At 40.7% G+C, this 19356-nt stretch overlaps 1 protein-coding gene across 1 annotated transcript in view; it reads left to right on the forward strand.

The window, feature by feature from the left end:
- The window catches only part of cep44 (centrosomal protein 44), a 77761-nt gene that overhangs the window by 29805 nt on the left and 28600 nt on the right, over positions 1-19356 (forward strand). Inside the window, exons 4-5 of the mRNA XM_043704568.1 lie at positions 9187-9333; positions 11069-11176. Of these exons, the coding sequence (XP_043560503.1) occupies positions 9187-9333; positions 11069-11176 (255 nt within the window). The remainder of the gene's footprint in view (positions 1-9186; positions 9334-11068; positions 11177-19356) is intronic.

Consider the following 19356-nt stretch of genomic DNA (forward strand, 5'->3'; position numbering starts at 1 on the left):
GGTTGGAGTGTTCCCAGTCGGAAGATAAGACGCTCCTCCTCCGACCGTCCGGTTGTTGTGGTTTGGCGGGTGGATGAGTCCAATGACCTGCATATCCTCGGTGGGGTGGGGGGGGGAGTTGAAATGCTGTGCCACAGGTTGGTTGGGTTGGTTCGTCCGGGTGGCCCAGAGGTGCTCTCTGAATCGCTCCGCAAGTAGGCGGCCTGTCTCCCCAATATAGAGGAGGCCACACCGGCTGCAGCGGATGCAGTAGATGATGTGGGTGGAGGTGCAGGTGAATCTGTGGCGGATATGGAAGTTTCCTTTGGGGCCTTGGAGAGAAGTGAGGGGGGAGGTGTGGGCGCAAGTGTTGCACCTCCTGCGGTTGCAAGGGAAGGTGCCGGGAGTGGAGTTTGGGTCGGTGGGGGGTGTGGATCTGACAAGGGAGTCGCGGAGGGAGTGGTCTCTACGGAAAGCTGATAGGGGAGGGGAGGGAAATATATCCTTGGTGCTGGGGTCTGTTTGGAGGTGGCGGAAGTGACGGCGGATGTACAGCGCATCATCCGCCGTCACTTCCGCCACCTCCACACAGACCCCAGCACCAAGGATATATTTCCCTCCCCTCCTCTATCAGCTTTCCGTAGAGACCACTCCCTCCGCGACTCCCTTGTCAGATCCACACCCCCCCCCGACCCAACCACCACTCCCGGCACCTTCCCTTGCAACCGCCGGAGGTGCAACACTTGCGCCCACACCTCCCCCCTCACTTCTCTCTAAGGCCCCAAGGGAAACTTCCATATCCGCCACAGATTCACCTGCACCTCCACCCACATCATCTACTGCATCCGCTGCAGCCGGTGTGGCCTCCTCTATATTGGGGAGACAGGCCGCCTACTTGCGGGGCGATTCAGAGAGCACCTCTGGGCCACCCGGACGAACCAACCCAACCAACCTGTGGCACAGCATTTCAACTCCCCCTAACCTGTGGCACAGCATTTCAACTCCCCCTAACCTGTGGCACAGCATTTCAACTCCCCCTAACCTGTGGCACAGCATTTCAACTCCCCCTAACCTGTGGCACAGCATTTCAACTCCCCCTAACCTGTGGCACAGCATTTCAACTCCCCCTAACCTGTGGCACAGCATTTCAACTCCCCCTAACCTGTGGCACAGCATTTCAACTCCCCCTAACCTGTGGCACAGCATTTCAACTCCCCCTAACCTGTGGCACAGCATTTCAACTCCCCCTCCCACTCCACCGAGGATATGCAGGTCATTGGACTCATCCACCGCCAAACCACAACAACCCGACGGTCGGAGGAGGAGCGTCTTATCTTCCGACTGGGAACCCTCCAACCGCAGGGGATGAACTTGGACTTCACCAGTTTCTTCATCCCCCCTCCCCCCACCTTGTCTCAGCCGGATCCTTCCCGCCCGGCACCGCCTTCCTGACCTGCTGTCTTCTTCTTGACCTCTCCGCCTCCATCCTACTCCGACCTATCACCCTCACCTTGACCTCTTTCCACCTATCACATTTCCAACTCCCCTCCTCCAAGTCCCTCCTCCCTACCTTTTATCTTCTCCTGCTGAACACTCTCTGCTCATTCCTGAAGAAGGGCCTGTGCCCAAAACGTCGAATCTCCTGTTCCCTGGATGCTGCCTGACCTGCTGTGCTGTTCCAGCAATAAAGTTTCAACTTTGATCTCCAGCATCTGCAGACCTCACTTTCTCCTCGCATGCAGATATTGTACAGTTTAAATTTTACGATCATGTCATCTCTTTTTATAATACCATAATAAATTCCTCTGTTTACATTTATAATGGGAACAGATTCTACTAACCTGTTCCACTATAATTCCGTCTTCCTGTTAACTGTGTTGTAGAATCACCACTTAGAGGAAGGTGCAAATATGATGTGGCTGTTTATAAAGGCTGTTTCATTACACAAGTAGACATAGGGATTTGTAATGATGGGGCATGCGCAGTTCTAAGGTTTTTACTAAATTATAAGTAAGAATTAGATGTTTTTCTGTCATAACTTTCTGCAAATTGTCACTTGTATTTTTATTTGACAAAAAATTATTTTCATAATTTTAGAATGCTGTAAATTCACAGAGTTAAACTGCCTTGTTTATTGAACTATTTCCCCTGCTGTACTTGTTGTTAAATATAGAGTATGAGTTGCATGTGAATTAATCCCTTTCATCATTAACATCCTGTATAACTACTTCAATAAATCATCTAAGACTTTCCAGGGTACTGGAGGATTGTGACAGCTTTACTAAATAGAAGCTACTTATTTCTGTTGTGTATCTTGTTCTAAAGTCACTTTTTTTAAATCAAAGTGGATCAAGTAAGCAGGTTAAATGGGTTGAAATAGTAAATTATGCAGAGCTAATCTGTAGTGCTGTGCTGGTAGAATGCAGTTTTTTAGCTGATGGAATGTCAGGAATCAGCTGATAATTCAGTAGTTGTTTAGAGTTTCTAATTCTGCTGTAATTTAGCATTTGAGTATTTTGGAATTAGTACCATCTGACCAAATCAATATCATTTTATATTTCTTTTAATTTGATTCGGGAATAGTTGTAAACAAACATTGAATATTTCAATAAGATGAACAGCATCCTTGGGAGAAGCATGCTTTCATCTTTCTTGCATGTTTCATGTATTTGCGTTGAACTGAATGCAAATGTTTTTCTTTTGATTAGTAATGAATGCTGTTTCAGAACAGAATGCTCTTATGAGTGTCCAAGTCTGAGACTCTTGTTTAAGTTAAATACATTTACAAAGGCTATTGCATTTATCCCTTCCAAGGAAAGCTATTTCTCAGAGTAATACAGAGCAATTTGTCAAAACATGCTGAATTAGTAAGATACTGTATTGCTTTTAACTTTGAGTCATCCATTACTTTAATATGAAATGACAAAATTGTGCTGCCACCAGTGCAAGCTTTTAAACTTTCAGTTGTGAAGGGTCATTTATGCAGAATGGTTCCTCTCAGGGTTCTTCAATTTACACAGAGTTACATAAAACAGCTTTCTTTCTTTCAATGTTTCTGCCCTATTGAATATGTATTTGTCTTAGAACTAAATGCAAGTCATTAATTGATGTACAAAATAAAAAATAATTAATATTAGAAATAGTTCAACTATTCAACTTTGATGGAATATGGTTGTCAATCCATACCTAATTTCCCTTGAAGTAGGTGGCTTGCTAGGCAATTTCAAAGGGCAGAAAAGAGTGAATCACATTGCTGTGGGTATGGAATCACATGTCGGTCAGACTGGATAAGAATGGCAGGTTTCCTTGACTAAAGGATTTGTGAATGAAATGAGGTTTTACAACAATTGTCTCATGGCAACATACTGAGATTCACTTTTCAATTTCAGATTTAATTACGTGAATTCAAATTCCAAATTGGGATTTAATCTGGTGATCCAAGAGAACTATTCTGGGTCTCTGGTCTCCTAGTCAAGTGACAGTATTACTATATCACCCATGTTTAACACAGTACTTGAAACCCATCTTTGACCAGGTTTTCATTCATCTACTCTGGTATCTCTTCAGTGTTAAGACTCAGTTTTTTTTCTTTTATTCATTCTTGTAATATGAGTATAATTGGCAAGGCCATTAATTATTGCCATCACGAAATGCGCTCGAGTGGTTGATGGTGAGCCATCTTGAACTGCTGCAGTCCATGTATTAGGAGGAAGTTTCAGGACTTTGACGTAGGTTAATGGTTGTGGGTTTGGAAGTGGTGTTTAAGTGTTGTCATGGAGCCTTTGAGAGCTGTTTGGTGATACACTAGTGCTCCTAGTAAATTCTTTGGAATAATTCATTATGATAAAGATGTTATATAAATGTAATCTGTGATTTTTTTTAATCAGTTAGTTTTCATACTTTTTTAAAAAGTATTCATTCATGGGATGTAAGCTTTACTCGCTGAGCCAGCCTTAGTTGTCCTTGAGAATTTGATGGTGAGCTACCTTTCTGAACTGCTGCAGTCCATTTGATACTGCTATGCCCACAATGCTGTTAGAGAGGGGAGTTCAATGATTTTGATCTGGTAACAATGAAGAAATGGTGATATACTTCCAAGTCAGAATGGTGAGTAGCTTGGGAATACTTGTGATAGTGTTCCCATATATCTGTTGCCTTCCCCTTGTAGATGGTAGTAGTTGTCTGTTTGGAAGGAGCCTTGATGAATTTATGCAGTGCATCTTGTAGGTGGTTTACACTGCTGCTTGTGTCCTTTGCTTGTGGAGGGAGGCATTTCTTGAAGATATGTCCTGGATGATATCAAGCTTCTTGAGTGTTATTGGAGCTGCACCCATCCAGGCAAGTGGGGAATATTCCATCACACTCCTGACTTTTGCCTTGTAGATGGTGGACCAGCTTTGGGGAGTCAGGAGGTGAGTTCCTCACTGAATGATTACTGACCTGCTCTTGCAGCTGCACATATCTTGTATTTACATATTGTGAAATCAATGGGCTGTAGTGATTCATGGTTGCCTGTCTTCTCATCTTAGTCGAGAGTGTGGTGCTGGAAAAGCACAGCAGGTCAATCAGTCCGAGGAACAGAAGAATCGACATTTTGGGCATAAGCCCTTCATCTGGAATGAAGCTTCTGGGCTGGGGAGCTGTGAGCTAAATGGGAAGGGGATGGGGCTGGGGAAAAGGGAGGTGAGAATACAATAGGTAGATGAGAGAGGGGGAGAAGGTGATAGATCGGAGAGGAGGGTTGAGCGGATAGATGGTAAAGACGATGGACAGGTCAAGAGGGTGGTGCCGAGTGGGAGGCTTGGGACCTGGATAAGGTAGGGGAGGGGAAATGGGGAAATTGGTGAAATCCACATTAATCCTGTGTGGTTGCAGGGTCCCAAGGCAGAAGATGAGGCGTTCTTCCTCGAGGCGTTGGGTGGTTAGGATTTGGCGATGGAGGAGGCCCAGGACCTGCATGTCCTTGGTGGAGTGCAGGGGGAGTTGAAGTGTTTAGCCACGGAGCAGTGGGATTGGTTTGTATGGGTGTCCCAGAGATGTTCTCTGAAACGATCTGCAAGTTGGTGTCCCATCTCCCAAGTGTAGAGGAGACCACATTGGATGCATTGGAAACAGAAGCTGACATTTGTGAAGGTACAGGTAAATTTCTGTTGGATGTGGAAGGATCCTTTGGGGCCTTGGACAGAGGTGAGGGGGTAGATGGGGCTGCAGGTTTTGCAGGGGAAGATGCCGGGAAAGGGGTGAGGGCTGGTGGGAGGCATGGATCTGACAAGGGAGTCACAAAGGGAATTGTCCATTCCCACCAGCCCTCACCTAACCCCCGGCACCTTCCCCTGCCATTGCAGGAAGTGCAAAACCTGCGCCCACACCTCTTCCCTCACCTTCGACCAGATATCCGAACCTAATCTAGTTCCATTTGTTGTTACATGGCTCATATGCCTTTAAACCCTTCCTATTCATTAACCCATCTAGATGCCTTTTAAATGGTGTAATTATACCAGTTTCCATCACTTCCTCTGGCAGCTCATTCCATACACGGACCACCCTCTGCGGGAAAAGGTTGCCCCTTATATCCTTTTTATATCTTTCCCCTTTCAACCTGAACCTATACCCTCTAGTTGTGGACTCCCCCACCCCAGGGAAAAGACCTTGTCTGTTTATCCAATCCAAAACCCTCATGGTTTTATAATCCTCTACAAGGTCACCCCTCAGTCTTCGATGCTCAAGGAAAAACACCCCCAGCCTATTCAGCCTCTCCCTACAGCTCAAATTCTCCAACCCTGGCAACATCCTTGTAAATATTGTCTGAACCCTTCCAAGATTCACAACTTCTTTCTCATAGAAGGGAGACCACAATTGCACACAACATTCCAAAAGTAGCCTAACCAATATCCTGTACAGCTGCAGCATGACCTCCAAACTCCTACACTCAGTGCTCTGACCAATAAAGGAAGGCATACCAAATGCTGCCTTCACTACTCTATCTACCTGCAACTCTACTTTCAAGGAACTATGAACCTGCACTCCAAGATCTTTTTGTTCAGCAATGCTTACCAGGATTGGTAGATATGCCTCCTATGTTCACATCCAAATCATCTATATAAATGACGAAAAGCAGTGGACCCAACACTGATCCTTGTGGCACACCACTGGTCACAGGTCTCCAGTCTGAAAGTCAACCCTCCACCACTGCCCTCTGTCTTCTATCTTTGAGCCAGTTCTGTATCCAAATGGCTAGTTCTCCCTGTATTCAGTGAGATCTCACTTTGCTGACCAGTCTACCATGAGGATCCTTGTTGGTAGCCTTACTGTAGTCCATATAGACCACGTCCTTCGCTCTGCCCTCATCAGTCCTCTTCATTACAACTTCAAAAAGCTCAGTGAAGTTCCTTCATGACCAATGGCTAAATATTCTATAACAAAAACAGAGAATGCTGGAAAATCTCAGCAGTTCTGCCAACATCTGTGGAGAGAAATCAGAATTAATGTACTGGGACCATTGACCCTCCTTCAGAAGGAGGTCTGTTTTGTTCTGAAGAAGGATCACTGGATCTGAAATGTTAACTCTGATTTTTCTGCAGGTATCGCCAGAACTACTGAGTTTTTCCCAGTGATATCTGCTTTTGCTTCAGATTTCCAGCATCCACTGTTCTTTTGTTTTTTTTAAATTACATATTATATGAAAACATCTCAGAAATAGACTGCTTGCAGTTTATACCTTGTTACAAATGTGCAAAAATATATAAAAACTATAACATGTTAATTGGCTATTTAGACTTATTAGTTTGTGTTAATGTTGACCATTTAATTGAAAGTAGTTTTCATCACATTTATCCAAACCATCCCCTTACTCCTTTAAACATTTTTCTCCATGCAATTATCCAACTAATTATGAATGTTGACATCAATCTTCAACAATACTTTTGATTCATTGCCCAATCTGAAAATCAAACAACAGTCAAGAAAATTAGTTGTAGAAATCTCAGCCCCTTCTATGTACTCTAAACTAGCTTGATATGGTTTCATCCTCAGATTGTAGAATACAGACAATGCAAAAAGAAGCCATTCAGCCATTTGAAACAGCAATCCAAATAGTCCCACTCCCCTACTTTTCTCTGTGGCCTTTGTGATGATGCTGTGTCTTTGAGAGGTTATTTTGTCCTGGTATCTTTTAAGAGAGAGATTGAACGTGAGGTGCTGAGCTGGTTAGTGAGGATCACTTGAGTAAACAACTTGATAGGTCATTTAAAAAATATTAAACAGCCTGAATGGGTGTGGCCAGCTCTCACAGATCAAAGTCTCTGGATTTTGTATTTTCAGTAGCATCAGAAGCTGTTGGAGTCATAATAGAGTTGGGGGCTTCTATAAATGTCTCCTGGCTGCTACCCTCTGAATTTTCTCTTGGTGCTTTTTTGGGAATTTGTGTCTGAATTTGCCTTTTTTCCAAGTGGTGTGTTTATGGAGTGTTACTTTATTGGAACAGTTAATAATACTTACTGTAAGTATTGCTCAGTTAAATTTTCCAATAGAGTTGTTAATCTAAATTCCTTTCTTTCATTGCACTTTAACTGTAGTGTTTAAATAAATTGTATTTTGCTTTGTCGAGTAGTTTGGCCAGTTGCATTGCATGTGGAACATAGCACTTCACATTTACTTTTAAAATAAGATAAAATAGGGTCTCGGCTACCTTCTTAAAATATTTTGATGGGTCTGGTCTGATCCATAACAGCTTGTAAATTGTCCCCCTCAAGTACTTGTTCAATTCCCTTTGAAGATTACCATTACTTCTACTATCCTTTTCAAACAGTGCATCATGACTTGCTGTGTAAAATACTCTCATCTCCCCTCAGCTTCTTTTCCTAATTGTCCTCAAGTTACCTATCCTCCTGCAATCAGGTTACAACTTTTTGGCTGTTTTACGCAGTAACGGAGAAGCTCACAAGGTGAATCTAACATAAGATTTAAAAATTATGAGAGACTTAGATTGTAAACAATTAAGATAAATGTTTCTACTGGTTGAAGAAACAGCCTTATTTTGATTGCAACCCAAAGTTAAAATGGATTCATCCATATCCCTAACTTTACATATTTCTTCCTCCACATTTTTGTCTATCCTCTAGAACACATTTTCATATTTTGCTTTCCTCCATCATATGTACATTAAACTGCATCTGCTATGTATTTACTTCTTAGTTTTCAATGATTTTAAATTTACTATCAATCAGCATATATTACATTTTCTCTATGTTCAAATTATCTTTATTAAATTGTGATAAAAGGCTCCGTGGCAAGGTGAACATAATCTTCCATTGAGTTCCGTCTTTTTGAGTTCTGTAGCTTCAGTTCAAGCATGAATTATAAGCTTTAAATGGTGGTTGAAAGCATACACCACTGAGCTGGTACAGGATCCAATGTCTACAGTATGTAAGTCAAGAAGTACTATCTTTCGTTCAATTACAGATTTAGTCAAAATATTTCATTTGCATTTATTTTTGATTTGTGGTCTTTTTATTAAATAACTCTAAATCAACCTGTATAATAGCTTGCATTTATTGTAAAGATTTATCTCTTTTAAGTATTCCTAAATGGAAACAAAATGTTGATGTCATGCCACAGTAGCAGATTCTACAGTCTAGAATGATAAAACTGCATATTATTTTTCAAACTAAAATTAAATTTCTTTAGTATCAGGTCATTTGAACTATTTTGCAAAATATATCTAACGTTTGCAGAGTAAAGTAGTACTTCACTTTTCTGATGCATATTTCTGATGCATTGTTTTTGTCAGAATGGATGTTTGACATTAAACATTTTTTAAAAATAGAATAGCCTTGTTCTGATAAATATCTCATGTAAGTCCTAAATGCATGTTTGTAAAACATGAAATCTAATGATTGAAATTATGCGCCAAAGGCATTAAATATGTAATCTGGAACAATTACTTAATCACATTTAGTTTTAGAATTGCAGTCTTTCATATGCATTTTCGTGGCTTAGATTAATGCTGGTGTATTTAAAAAAATACTTGAATAACCAGTTTAAACTGCAAGGATTTTAAATTTATTTCTTTAACATGCATAAATATAGCTGAATGAAGTCCTAAAATTCTAATTTAAGCCCCCATTCTCTGTTGAAAATAGCAAACTGGATAATAATTTACTTCAATGTGTGGTGCTTACCATCTGTTGTTATTATGCCTTTTTATAGGTTCTACGAGACCAGTTCCAGTATAAACCATTGCTGTTAAAGGATCAGTTTCTTCACTATGGGTTTGCAGAAAGAAAGATGCAGTTTTCCTGCGATATAATAAACTTGGTAATGAAAAGGCATAAGGAGCTGAGCAGCCTCAACAAGGTATTTGGCAAGCAAGAATTTCAAAGTAATGAATTTTTAAAATGTACATATGTATGCAAGTTATTGTTTTTGCCATGAGGAGCAGAAGTTCTAGGTGTTTATTTTGCTCATTCTTTAACCAATGCAAACTGAAGCCAATATGAACATCTTGATCACCACCCTAACTGATTTTGTTTTATTTATGATAAACTGAGGAACAAGCCAGAGACATCCTGGTCTGTACAGCTCATCTGCTCATTTTTTTAAGCAGCTGAACTGTCATTGAAGAAGGTATTTAAGTAAATTACAAAATTTGTGTCAGGAAGTGGAAATTGTTGAACTAAGTAGTAGTGGCAAAGTCCTTGTTTTATCTGCTGTGCTGTACAGGATAACATTTCAAGATTTGTATTTAATTTTCTCTTACATTGTTGGTGTAGCTATATGTCATTTATTTCGCAATAGAGTTGCACTGGCTGATAACAAAATCTCCCTAAAGTATGCAGAATTAATTCTGGCTCCTCCTAGATGAGAAAGGACAAATGGGGCCTGACAGGGAAACCATCACTGCTTCCCTAATTGGGCTCTTGCTTAAAATAGTAGATTGGTTTCTGATGGTGTAATCTGAAACTGATGTGTATTTAAAGGGGATTTTCCAGGCTTGGGCTGGGTGTATTTGTAGCCAGTAATTTATGTGCGCAATATAGTTAGATTGGGCTGAGGAAGGAGTGGCTATGTCTTGAGCATATTCGTGATGTGGGACTTAATACTGCACCTCTGGAGGACCATCAATTTAGTGAAATATGCCCTTTGGATTGTGTAATACTTGCTAACTTTCCAGTCCAAAGAGTTGTCCTGAACTGAGTCTTGCACACTGGCACATTCCAAGGTCAGACTACATGCTGCGGCGTGAAGTGAAGCTTGAGACAGCCGCTGTAGAGATGCAATAGGGAAAGGTCACTGTGTAAGGTCTTTCACCTATTATGTGCTGGAGGACTGGAAACTTGGGCTATATGCCTGATAGGTAATATGTATACAGTGCAAACTTGATTATCTGAACGAGATGGGCGGGTACTATTTTGTTCGGATAATCAATTATTTGGAAAATCGATTAAATGCCTTTCCTCTGGGACTCTGCCCCGCCCCCCCCCGTCCATCATCTCCCCCAACCTGGTCCTATTCCGCCCCCAACCCGATATTGTACTTGTATAATTTTTATGAATAAAATATATTTTAGTGAAAAAATATTTTTCCTGTTTGATTGTATACTTGTCCCTTTATCTCATTTCTGGCAACCAGAGGATTTAAAATTGTGGCCATCATCTTCAACATTTGTATTAGATGATTGTTTTGCTTGGAGATAAGATGAGCACATATCATGTGTTCAGCAGACTAACATGTGAAACTTTGCTGCATTTAGTGACAGTTTGAACAAAATAGTTTGAACTCTTCAATTATGACTGAGCTGTTCTGAAAACATAACCATGTTGTGGCCTATTAGGAAATAGAATGTGTTATATAACCAACAATTTTTCTTGCGCTGAAGAATTGTTCTCAGTTTCTGGAGGAAGATCAGGATGGGTCAAATCAAGATTAAGCCAATAATTTTATTTAGCAAGTACTTCAGTTTCAGTTTAATTTTATAATATTAACAATCCTGTTAAAATATAAATGCATTTATATGTGGAGCAGTAATTTTACAATAGCATGATGATAACCATTAGAAAGTAATTTGATTTTCTTATTTTGTTGAATTCAGATCAAGGCAGAACCAAATAAGAATTCAAATTATCCTGTAAAAATTCAGTCACGATTTAAATGTGCATCACTTATTCCTGAAAACTTACCATCTGAATCAAGTGTACCAGTAAGTACCTAACTGCATTTTTAAATGTATCCTTTCATAGAGTGTAGGCAAAGCCAGCATTTTACTTAGAGGCAAACAACTCTACAGTATGGAAATAGCATTTGTTCCTTCAAACCCATTTTGTGCTTAATGAAACATGAAGAATCTTATCTATTTTCACAGTTTTTTTTTCTAGCAATACACTTTCCTTAAAAACAGTTCATGGACTGTTTCAGCAATGATTTGTGCCAGGGAATTTCATATCTTTATTACACTGGAAAGAAACTATTTCAATCCTTCCCTTTAAGTCTTTTTGTTAACTGAAACTTATGTGCTCCCTTTATTATCTCTGTACCTAATAGAATGAATGTAACTTGAATTATAGTACTGAACATAAGTATTGCTGAAAAATAATTACATTTTCTTAAAACTTTTTGCTTATCACTGAAGAGGACAATTCAGAAGAACATTAATATAAGGGGAAATCACCAATTATGTAGTACAAATATTGGTTTCCACTTATTTGGTACTGATATATTCAGAGTCCTTGATTTTCAGTCTTCATCTGAAAGCGCCTCACCTTGTCTGTAATTAGTATGTCTAATAATTTTATCAATTATTTGTGGCATAATTACATTGTTTGCATTTATAATGTTTTATTTTACATTTAAGAACAGTTATTAAACTATATAAATAAATCTAGGCATTGTTGAAGATGGGTCTGAGGCAATGATTTTTCAAACAAAAAAATAAGCTTACTAGTACATGTGACAGAATGTTTGAGATATGATTAAAAATTGAAATTCTAGTTTTAGGGTTTTGAAACTACCAGCTTGAAGAAAAGCATGATTTTAACAGATTTATAATAATTTATAGCCAATTTAATTCATAGCTTTTTACTTTATTTTATTGCATTAAAATAAATAAGACCAAACATTTTTTGACATACTTTATTTGTATTGGTACAGCCTTTTTGATCTGTCAATGAGTATAGATGACATTGAAAAGCAGAATCCTGTGTTTTGTGGTCTTCTTTAAATCAATGCAAATTGAACTTTCTCTATATGATTTTTCATGCACACATTCAGTGGTCTTGCTAGTTGTGAGTTAGAAGTTACAATAAAACAGTAGCATTACATTATGTTTTAGCAACATTGTGGAAGAGGATTTTGGGGATTTTGAAACTGAAAATGAAGGAACTTCATAGCATGCTTTTGTTACCTCCAGAGTTTTGTATTCTTTGCTGGTCTTTCACCTTTTACAATTTATCAACTTAAATTCATCCAGAGAGCTCATAACTAATTTATGTCAAGACCCTCTTCACCTTTTGCCTCCATATTTGCTGAACTATGCTGGCAATTTAGACACTTGAGAACGAGCTGATCAGTGTTAAGAGTGAGAAATATCCATTTTCTACTAACTTTTAGTTTATAGTAAACAATACAAAAGGTTAATGTCAGCTAAGTTAAAAGTAGGCAGGGCATCTTGACAGAATGCATATCCTGTGGCATTTGAGAATTGTGAACACTTGGCTGTCCTAGACATATTGCTGTGCAGGAAGTGTCAGCAGCTCCCAGGAGCTACAAGTTTCAGAACTTGAGTAGCAGCTGGAATCACTGAGTTATATATGTGAACAAAGTTAAAAATCACACACCAGGTTATAGTTCAACAGGTTTAGTTGGAGACTCCAGCTTCTGAAGCGCTGCTTCTCAAAACGAGAATTTATAGCAAAAGATGACAGTGTTATGCAGCTGAAATGATATATTGAAGAAACTTAGGTAAAGTCTTTCATCTTTTAGAATGGGTTTGTTCGTTTCGGTTCTTTAATATGTAAATCCCAGAACTACTTATAAGTCACATCCTCAAGATACTTCAAAGTTTTCTAACAAAAGGTGCCATCTCAGCTCAGAAAGTACATTTAAGGTAGCTCAGCAGGGGTGTGGGAACCCAGGAATAATATTGGAGAATAAAACTAGGGCTGCATTTATGTGAATGCATAAATTACAGTTAATGCGATTGATGAGTTACCGGCTCAGATTGCCCTGTGGAATTATAATATTATGGATATAACAGAAATCTGGCTCAAGGAAGAGCTTCAATTAATCCTGGTTATAAGGTGCTCAAAAAGATAAGGGAAGAAAGAAGGAGGGATGGTGCCTTTGGGTAAGGAGAGCATAACAGTGATGGACAATGAGGGTGTCCCAAAGGTTCCAAGGACAAAATCAAATTGGCTGGAGTGAAAGAACACAAAGGGTGCAATTAAATTACTCTATGTAATCCATAGACCATCTGTTAGTGGAAACGATAGAGCGGAACGAATCTACAATAAAAGTATAATTAGGTGCACCCATCTTAAAATAGTTATAATAGGGGATTTTAATTACCTGAATACAGACTGAAATGATGGTAGTATAAACAACAGCTTAGGACAAACATTCTTAGATTGTGTTCAGGAGAATTTTCTCCTGTAGTATTTGTCAATTCCAGCAAGAAATAAGATGCTGTTGACCTGATTCTTGGGAATGAGATGGGTCAAGGCAGAACAAGTGTCCATGGAGAAATGTGTCACAAGGTTTAGGATGATGGTGAAAAATGACAATGAACAATTTTGTACAGTAAGAATAAAGGGGAGGTGATGGCCTAGTGGTATTACTGCTAGAGTAATATTCTGGAGACACAGGTAATGTTCTGGGGATCTGGGTTCAAATCCTACCATGGTGGAATTTGAATTCATTACAAATCTGAAATTTTAATCTGGAAGTCTCATGATGACCATGAAACCATTGTTGAATACCAGGAAAAACCATCTGGTTCACTAATGTCCTTTTGAGAAGGAAACTGCCATCCATACCTGATCTGAACTCCATGTGACTCCAGTCCTGTAGTAATGTGGTTCACTCTCAACTGCCCTCTGGGCAATTAGAACAGGCAATGAATGTCAGCCTAACCAACTACTCAACTTATCGGACCATACCCTTCGACCGGAAGAGACTGAAGTCCTGAGTAGGGGTCTCAACTTCTGCCCCACCACCAAAAAGGACCCGTTGGTTCTGGCAACAGACATGGAGGAGTTCATCAGGTGAATGAGACTGTGGGAATTCTTTCAAGGTGCCAGCAGTGATCCCAATGAGTCCACTGATGAACTGGAACAGTCATCACAGGGATCTGTAGAGGAGCGACCAAAGAAGGTGTCAACTTGGACCCCACAGGAGGGCCTTTGCCCTGGGCTTAACATATATGCTCAAACTGTCAGGAGATATATAAATGCCAGATTCATCAGCCATAACCACAAGGTAGAGCAAAACATCATCTCTTCACAACGCAATGCCATCCAGGCTCTCAAAACCAATCACAACATTGTCACCAAACCAGCAGATAAAGGAGGAGCCATTGTCATTCAAAATAGAACAGATTACTGCAAGGAGGTGTACCGACAACTGAACAACCAGGAACACTACAGGCAACTACCAGCTGAACCGACCAAAGAACACGCCTGTGAATTAAACACATTGATCAGAACTTTGAATCCAATCCTTCAGAGTTCCCTACACGCCCTCATCCCATGTACTTCTCGTGTAGGTGACTTTTACTGCCTTCCAAAGGTACACAAAGCCAACACACCAGGACGTGGGACCCTATGTGAGAATCTCTCTAGCTATGTTGAAGGCATCTTGAAACCTATTGTACAGGGGAACCCCATCTTCTGTCGCGACACTACGGATTTCTTACAGAAACTCAGCACCCACGGACCAGTCGAAACGGGAGCATTCCTCGTCACAATGGACATTTCCGCACTCTACACCAGCATCCCCCCACAATGATGGCATCACGGCAACAGCCTCAGTACTCAACATCAACAACTGCCACTCTCCAAACACCATCCTACAACTGATCCGCTTTATCCTTGATCACAACATCTTCACCTTTGACAACCAGTTCTTCATCCAGACACAGGGAACAGCCATGTGGACCAAATTTGCACCCCAATATGCCAACATTTTTATGCACAGGTTCAAACAAGACTTCTTGTCTCTGCAGGATCTCCAACCAACATTATGCACCAGGTACATTGACGACATTTTCTTCCTCTGGACCCATGGTGAGGAGTCACTGATAAAACTACACAGTGACATCAACAAGTTTCATCCCACCATCAAGCTCACCATGGACTACTCTCGACTATCTGTCTCATTCTTGGACACCTGCATCTCCATCAAGGATGGACACCTCAGCACCACACTCTACCGCAAACCCACAGACAACCTCACAATGCTACACTTCTCCAGCTTCCACCCAAAACTTATTAAAACAGCCATCCCCTATGTACAAGCCCTACGTGTATACCGGATCTGCTCAGATGAGGAGGAACGTGACGGACACCTGGAAGTACTCAGGGATGCCCTCACAAGAACAGGGTACGATGCCCAACTCATCAACTGCTGGTTCCGATGTGCCACAGCAATGAACCGTAATGACTTCCTCATGAGACAGACACGTGCTGCAACCGACAGGGTACCCTTCGTTGTTCAGTATTTCCCAGGAGCTGAAAACTGCGCCATGTTCTTCGTAACCTGCAACATATTATCAATGAGGATGAGCACCTCACCAAGACCTTCCCCAGACCTCCACTACTTGCCTTTAAACAACTGCCAAACCTCAAACAGATCATTGTTCGTAGCAAGCTGCCCAGCTCTCAGGACAACTCCATACAATCCTGTCATGGTAGGCGCTGCAAGACGTGTCAGAGTGTGGACGTAGATACCACCATTACGCAAGGGGACACCTCCCACCTTGTACATGGCAGGTACTCATGTGACTCAGCCAACGTTGTCTATCTTATACGTTGTAGGCAAGGATGTCCTGAGGCATGGTACGTTGGGGAAACTGAGCAAAGGCTATGACAGTGGATGAATGGGCACTGCACAACAATCAACAGACAGGAGTGTTCCCCCCCAGTTGGGGAACAGGAGCAGGAAAATCAACATTTCGGACATAAGCCCTTCAGCAGGAATGGTGCTTTTCCACCACCATACTGTCAGACACATTTAAAGTGTTTGACAAAAGGAGCAAATGCATGGTGAAAAAAAAAACCTTATTCTCTGTGGCCTTGCTGTTAAATTTTGTTGATTGAAGTCCCTGTGATGAACTACTTTAAAGGTACTTTATAAATGCATGATGTTAGGTAGATTGTAAATTCCGCCAGTATTGATCTTGTTAGCGCAGTTTGATGTGTCAACACTGAAAAATTGTTATAATGTTTTAGCAGACAATAATATTCAAAAGAAGGAGATGTAGAATGGGATGAAGTAGCTAGTACAGCCACCTAATTAAATATTTACATTAACTATAAACATTTTAGAATGTCAAGTCTACACCCCCAAAGCGTAGACAATCTGTGCCTCCCTTTTGCGAGACTTGTATATTATGAAAAGTTCAAAGTTGAATATAGTTTTTGTGATCCTTACAGTGCAAACATGCTAAATTTGTATTTTAGTTATTTTCAAATTATTTTTAAAACAAAATCTCATAAGTGAGAATGACAGAATGCCACACATACTGAAAAATATTCTGATCATCCTGTCACCTCAGTTTAGCAACAGAACTGTTTTGGATAAATTTATGAGTCAGTGCATTTTTGGAAGTTTAAGACCTCGGTGACAAAAAATACTTGGACATAAAAACTTTTGTGTTTGTTTGATCACTGTAAGAAAATGTGTAATTTTTACTTTATTTAATGTTATGAACTCTAATTAGAGTATATAGGCGACAGACTTGAGGTGGGTTAGGGCATAGACAGTAAACAGCTAGCACACTATTTTTGCGAAGTATTTTGCATGCTTCTGGATGGTGCACCTTATCATTTCTATCATATTATGTTTTCCTGGACTGTTTAATCTTTTTGTAAAATACCATTGTAAAAATTCACAAAATCATTGTCCACTCTTCCATCACCCAAGCACCTAGTTCCATTCCTATATTCCCTTTCTATTTAAGTCCATCAATAGTCCTTTCATCTTGTCCCTTTCCACCTTACAGGGCTGCAAAAACATTTTAGATTAGACATTAATTTACTTGTATTCCTTTCAGTTGATAGCATAAGATATTCACTTTACATCTTGGGGACTCCCATGCCTTGTGGAGATCAAATGCAGATTGTGTGATTGTTTGTTTTATTGAACATTTCTACTGAGTCTGGAAGCATGAGCTTCAGGTTATTTTTTAATTTTAATTTTCTGCCTCAGTCTCACTCTGATTTCTCTTTATTTGACCTTACACATTGTTCCAATGAAGCTGGAGGAACAGCAACTTTCTTTGCACTTACTTTAGTTTTCTGAATTCAACATCGACATTTTCAGATCATTACCTGTTTCCCCTTTGTTTTCAGGCAACAGGTAAAGTACTAATAGTGCTTCTGTTAAATACATCTTCTGTTTCTTCACAAGACCTATTAAAACTCTTCAATTCTCTTGTTTCTTTCCTCTCCTTCATTCTTCCCGTCTCTCTTGATTCATTTAAAACCAGTTAAAGATTAGATTACTTACAGTGTGGAAACAGGCCCTTCGGCCCAACAAGTCCACACCGACCCGCCGAAGCGCAACCCACCCATACCCCTACATGTACCCCTTTTTACCTATCACTACGGGCAATTTAGCATGGCCAATTCACCTGACCTGCACATCTTTGGACTGTGGGAGGAAACTGGAGCACCCGGAGGAAACCCATGCAGACACGGGGAGAATGTGCAAACTTCACACAATCAGTCGCCTGAGTCGGGAATTGAACCCGGGTCTCTGGCGCTATGAGGCAGCAGTGCAAACTACCAAGTTATATTTGTAGCATTTACAACAGTTCTGATGAAATGTCACAACCTAAAATGTTAACTCTGTTTCTCCTTTCACAAATGCTGTTTAACCTCATGAACACTTTGTTTACAGCCCTTAATAAATCTTACTGGTGATTTCTAGACTTTCTTGCTTTTTATTCTTACAGCCCCAGTCTATTTAAATCTGTTTCTTGCTATTGTACTTTGCAATGCATGCTATGAAAAATGAAATGTAGGCAAATAATCTGATTTTCTTTCAGTGCATGTAATGTACTGTATATATTTTAAAATATAAGTAGCATTATTCACATTAAATAATTTTATAAAGACAGGTTCACGAAAATCAAACTTTTTAGTAGAAATTTGTTTCATTGTATTTAAGATATAGAATCATATGAAAAAGAAAGAACAGTACAGTGCAGGAACTGACCTTTCAGCCCACCAAGTCTGTGTGGACACACGCCTTTCTAAACTAAAAACCCTTTGCGTGTACGGTATCTGTCTCCCTCTATTTCCTGCCAATTCATATTTAGGTAAAAACAATGACTGCAGATGCTGGAAACCAGATTCTGAATTAGTGGTGCTGGAAGAGCACAGCAGTTCAGGCAGCATCCAAGGACCAGCGAAATCGACGTTTCGGGCAAAAGCCTTTCATCAGGAATAAAGGCAGAGAGCCTGAAGCGTGGAGAGATAAACTAGAGGAGGGTGGGGATGGGGAGAAAGTAGCATGGAGTACAATGGGTGAGTGGGGGAGAGGATGAAGGTGATAGGTCAGGGAGGAGAGGGTGGAGTGGATAGGTGAAAAAGGAGATAGACAGGTAGGACAAGTCCGGACAAGTCATGGGGACAGTTCTGAGCTGGAAGTTTGGAACGAGGGTGAGGTGTGGGAAGGGGAAATGAGGAAACTGTTGAAGTCTACATTGATGCCCTGGGGTTGAAGTGTTCCGAGGCGGAAGATGAGGGGTTGTTCCTCCAGACATCTGGTGGTGAGGGAGCGGCGGTGAAGCAGACCCAGGACCTCCATATCCTCGGCAGAGTGGGAGGGGGAGTTGAAATGTTGGGCCACGGGGCGGTGTGGTTGATTGGTGCGGGTGTCCAGGAGATGTTCCCTAAAGCGCTCTGCTAGGAGGCGCCCAGTCTCCCCAATGTAAAGGAGACCGCATCAGGAGCAACAGTTACAATAAATGATATGGATGGATATGCAGGTAAAATTTGATGGATGTGGAAGGCTCCTTTAGGGTCTTGGATAGAGGTGAGGGAGGAGGTGTGGGCGCAGGTTTTACAGTTCCTGCGGTGGCAGGGGAAGGTGCCGGGATGGGAGGGTGGGTTGTAGTGGGGAGTGGACCTGACCAGGTAGTCACGGAGGGAACGGTCTTTG

The sequence above is a fragment of the Chiloscyllium plagiosum genome, chromosome 2, assembly GCF_004010195.1.
Source record: "Chiloscyllium plagiosum isolate BGI_BamShark_2017 chromosome 2, ASM401019v2, whole genome shotgun sequence".
In the NCBI taxonomy this organism is placed as follows: Eukaryota; Metazoa; Chordata; class Chondrichthyes; order Orectolobiformes; family Hemiscylliidae; genus Chiloscyllium; species Chiloscyllium plagiosum.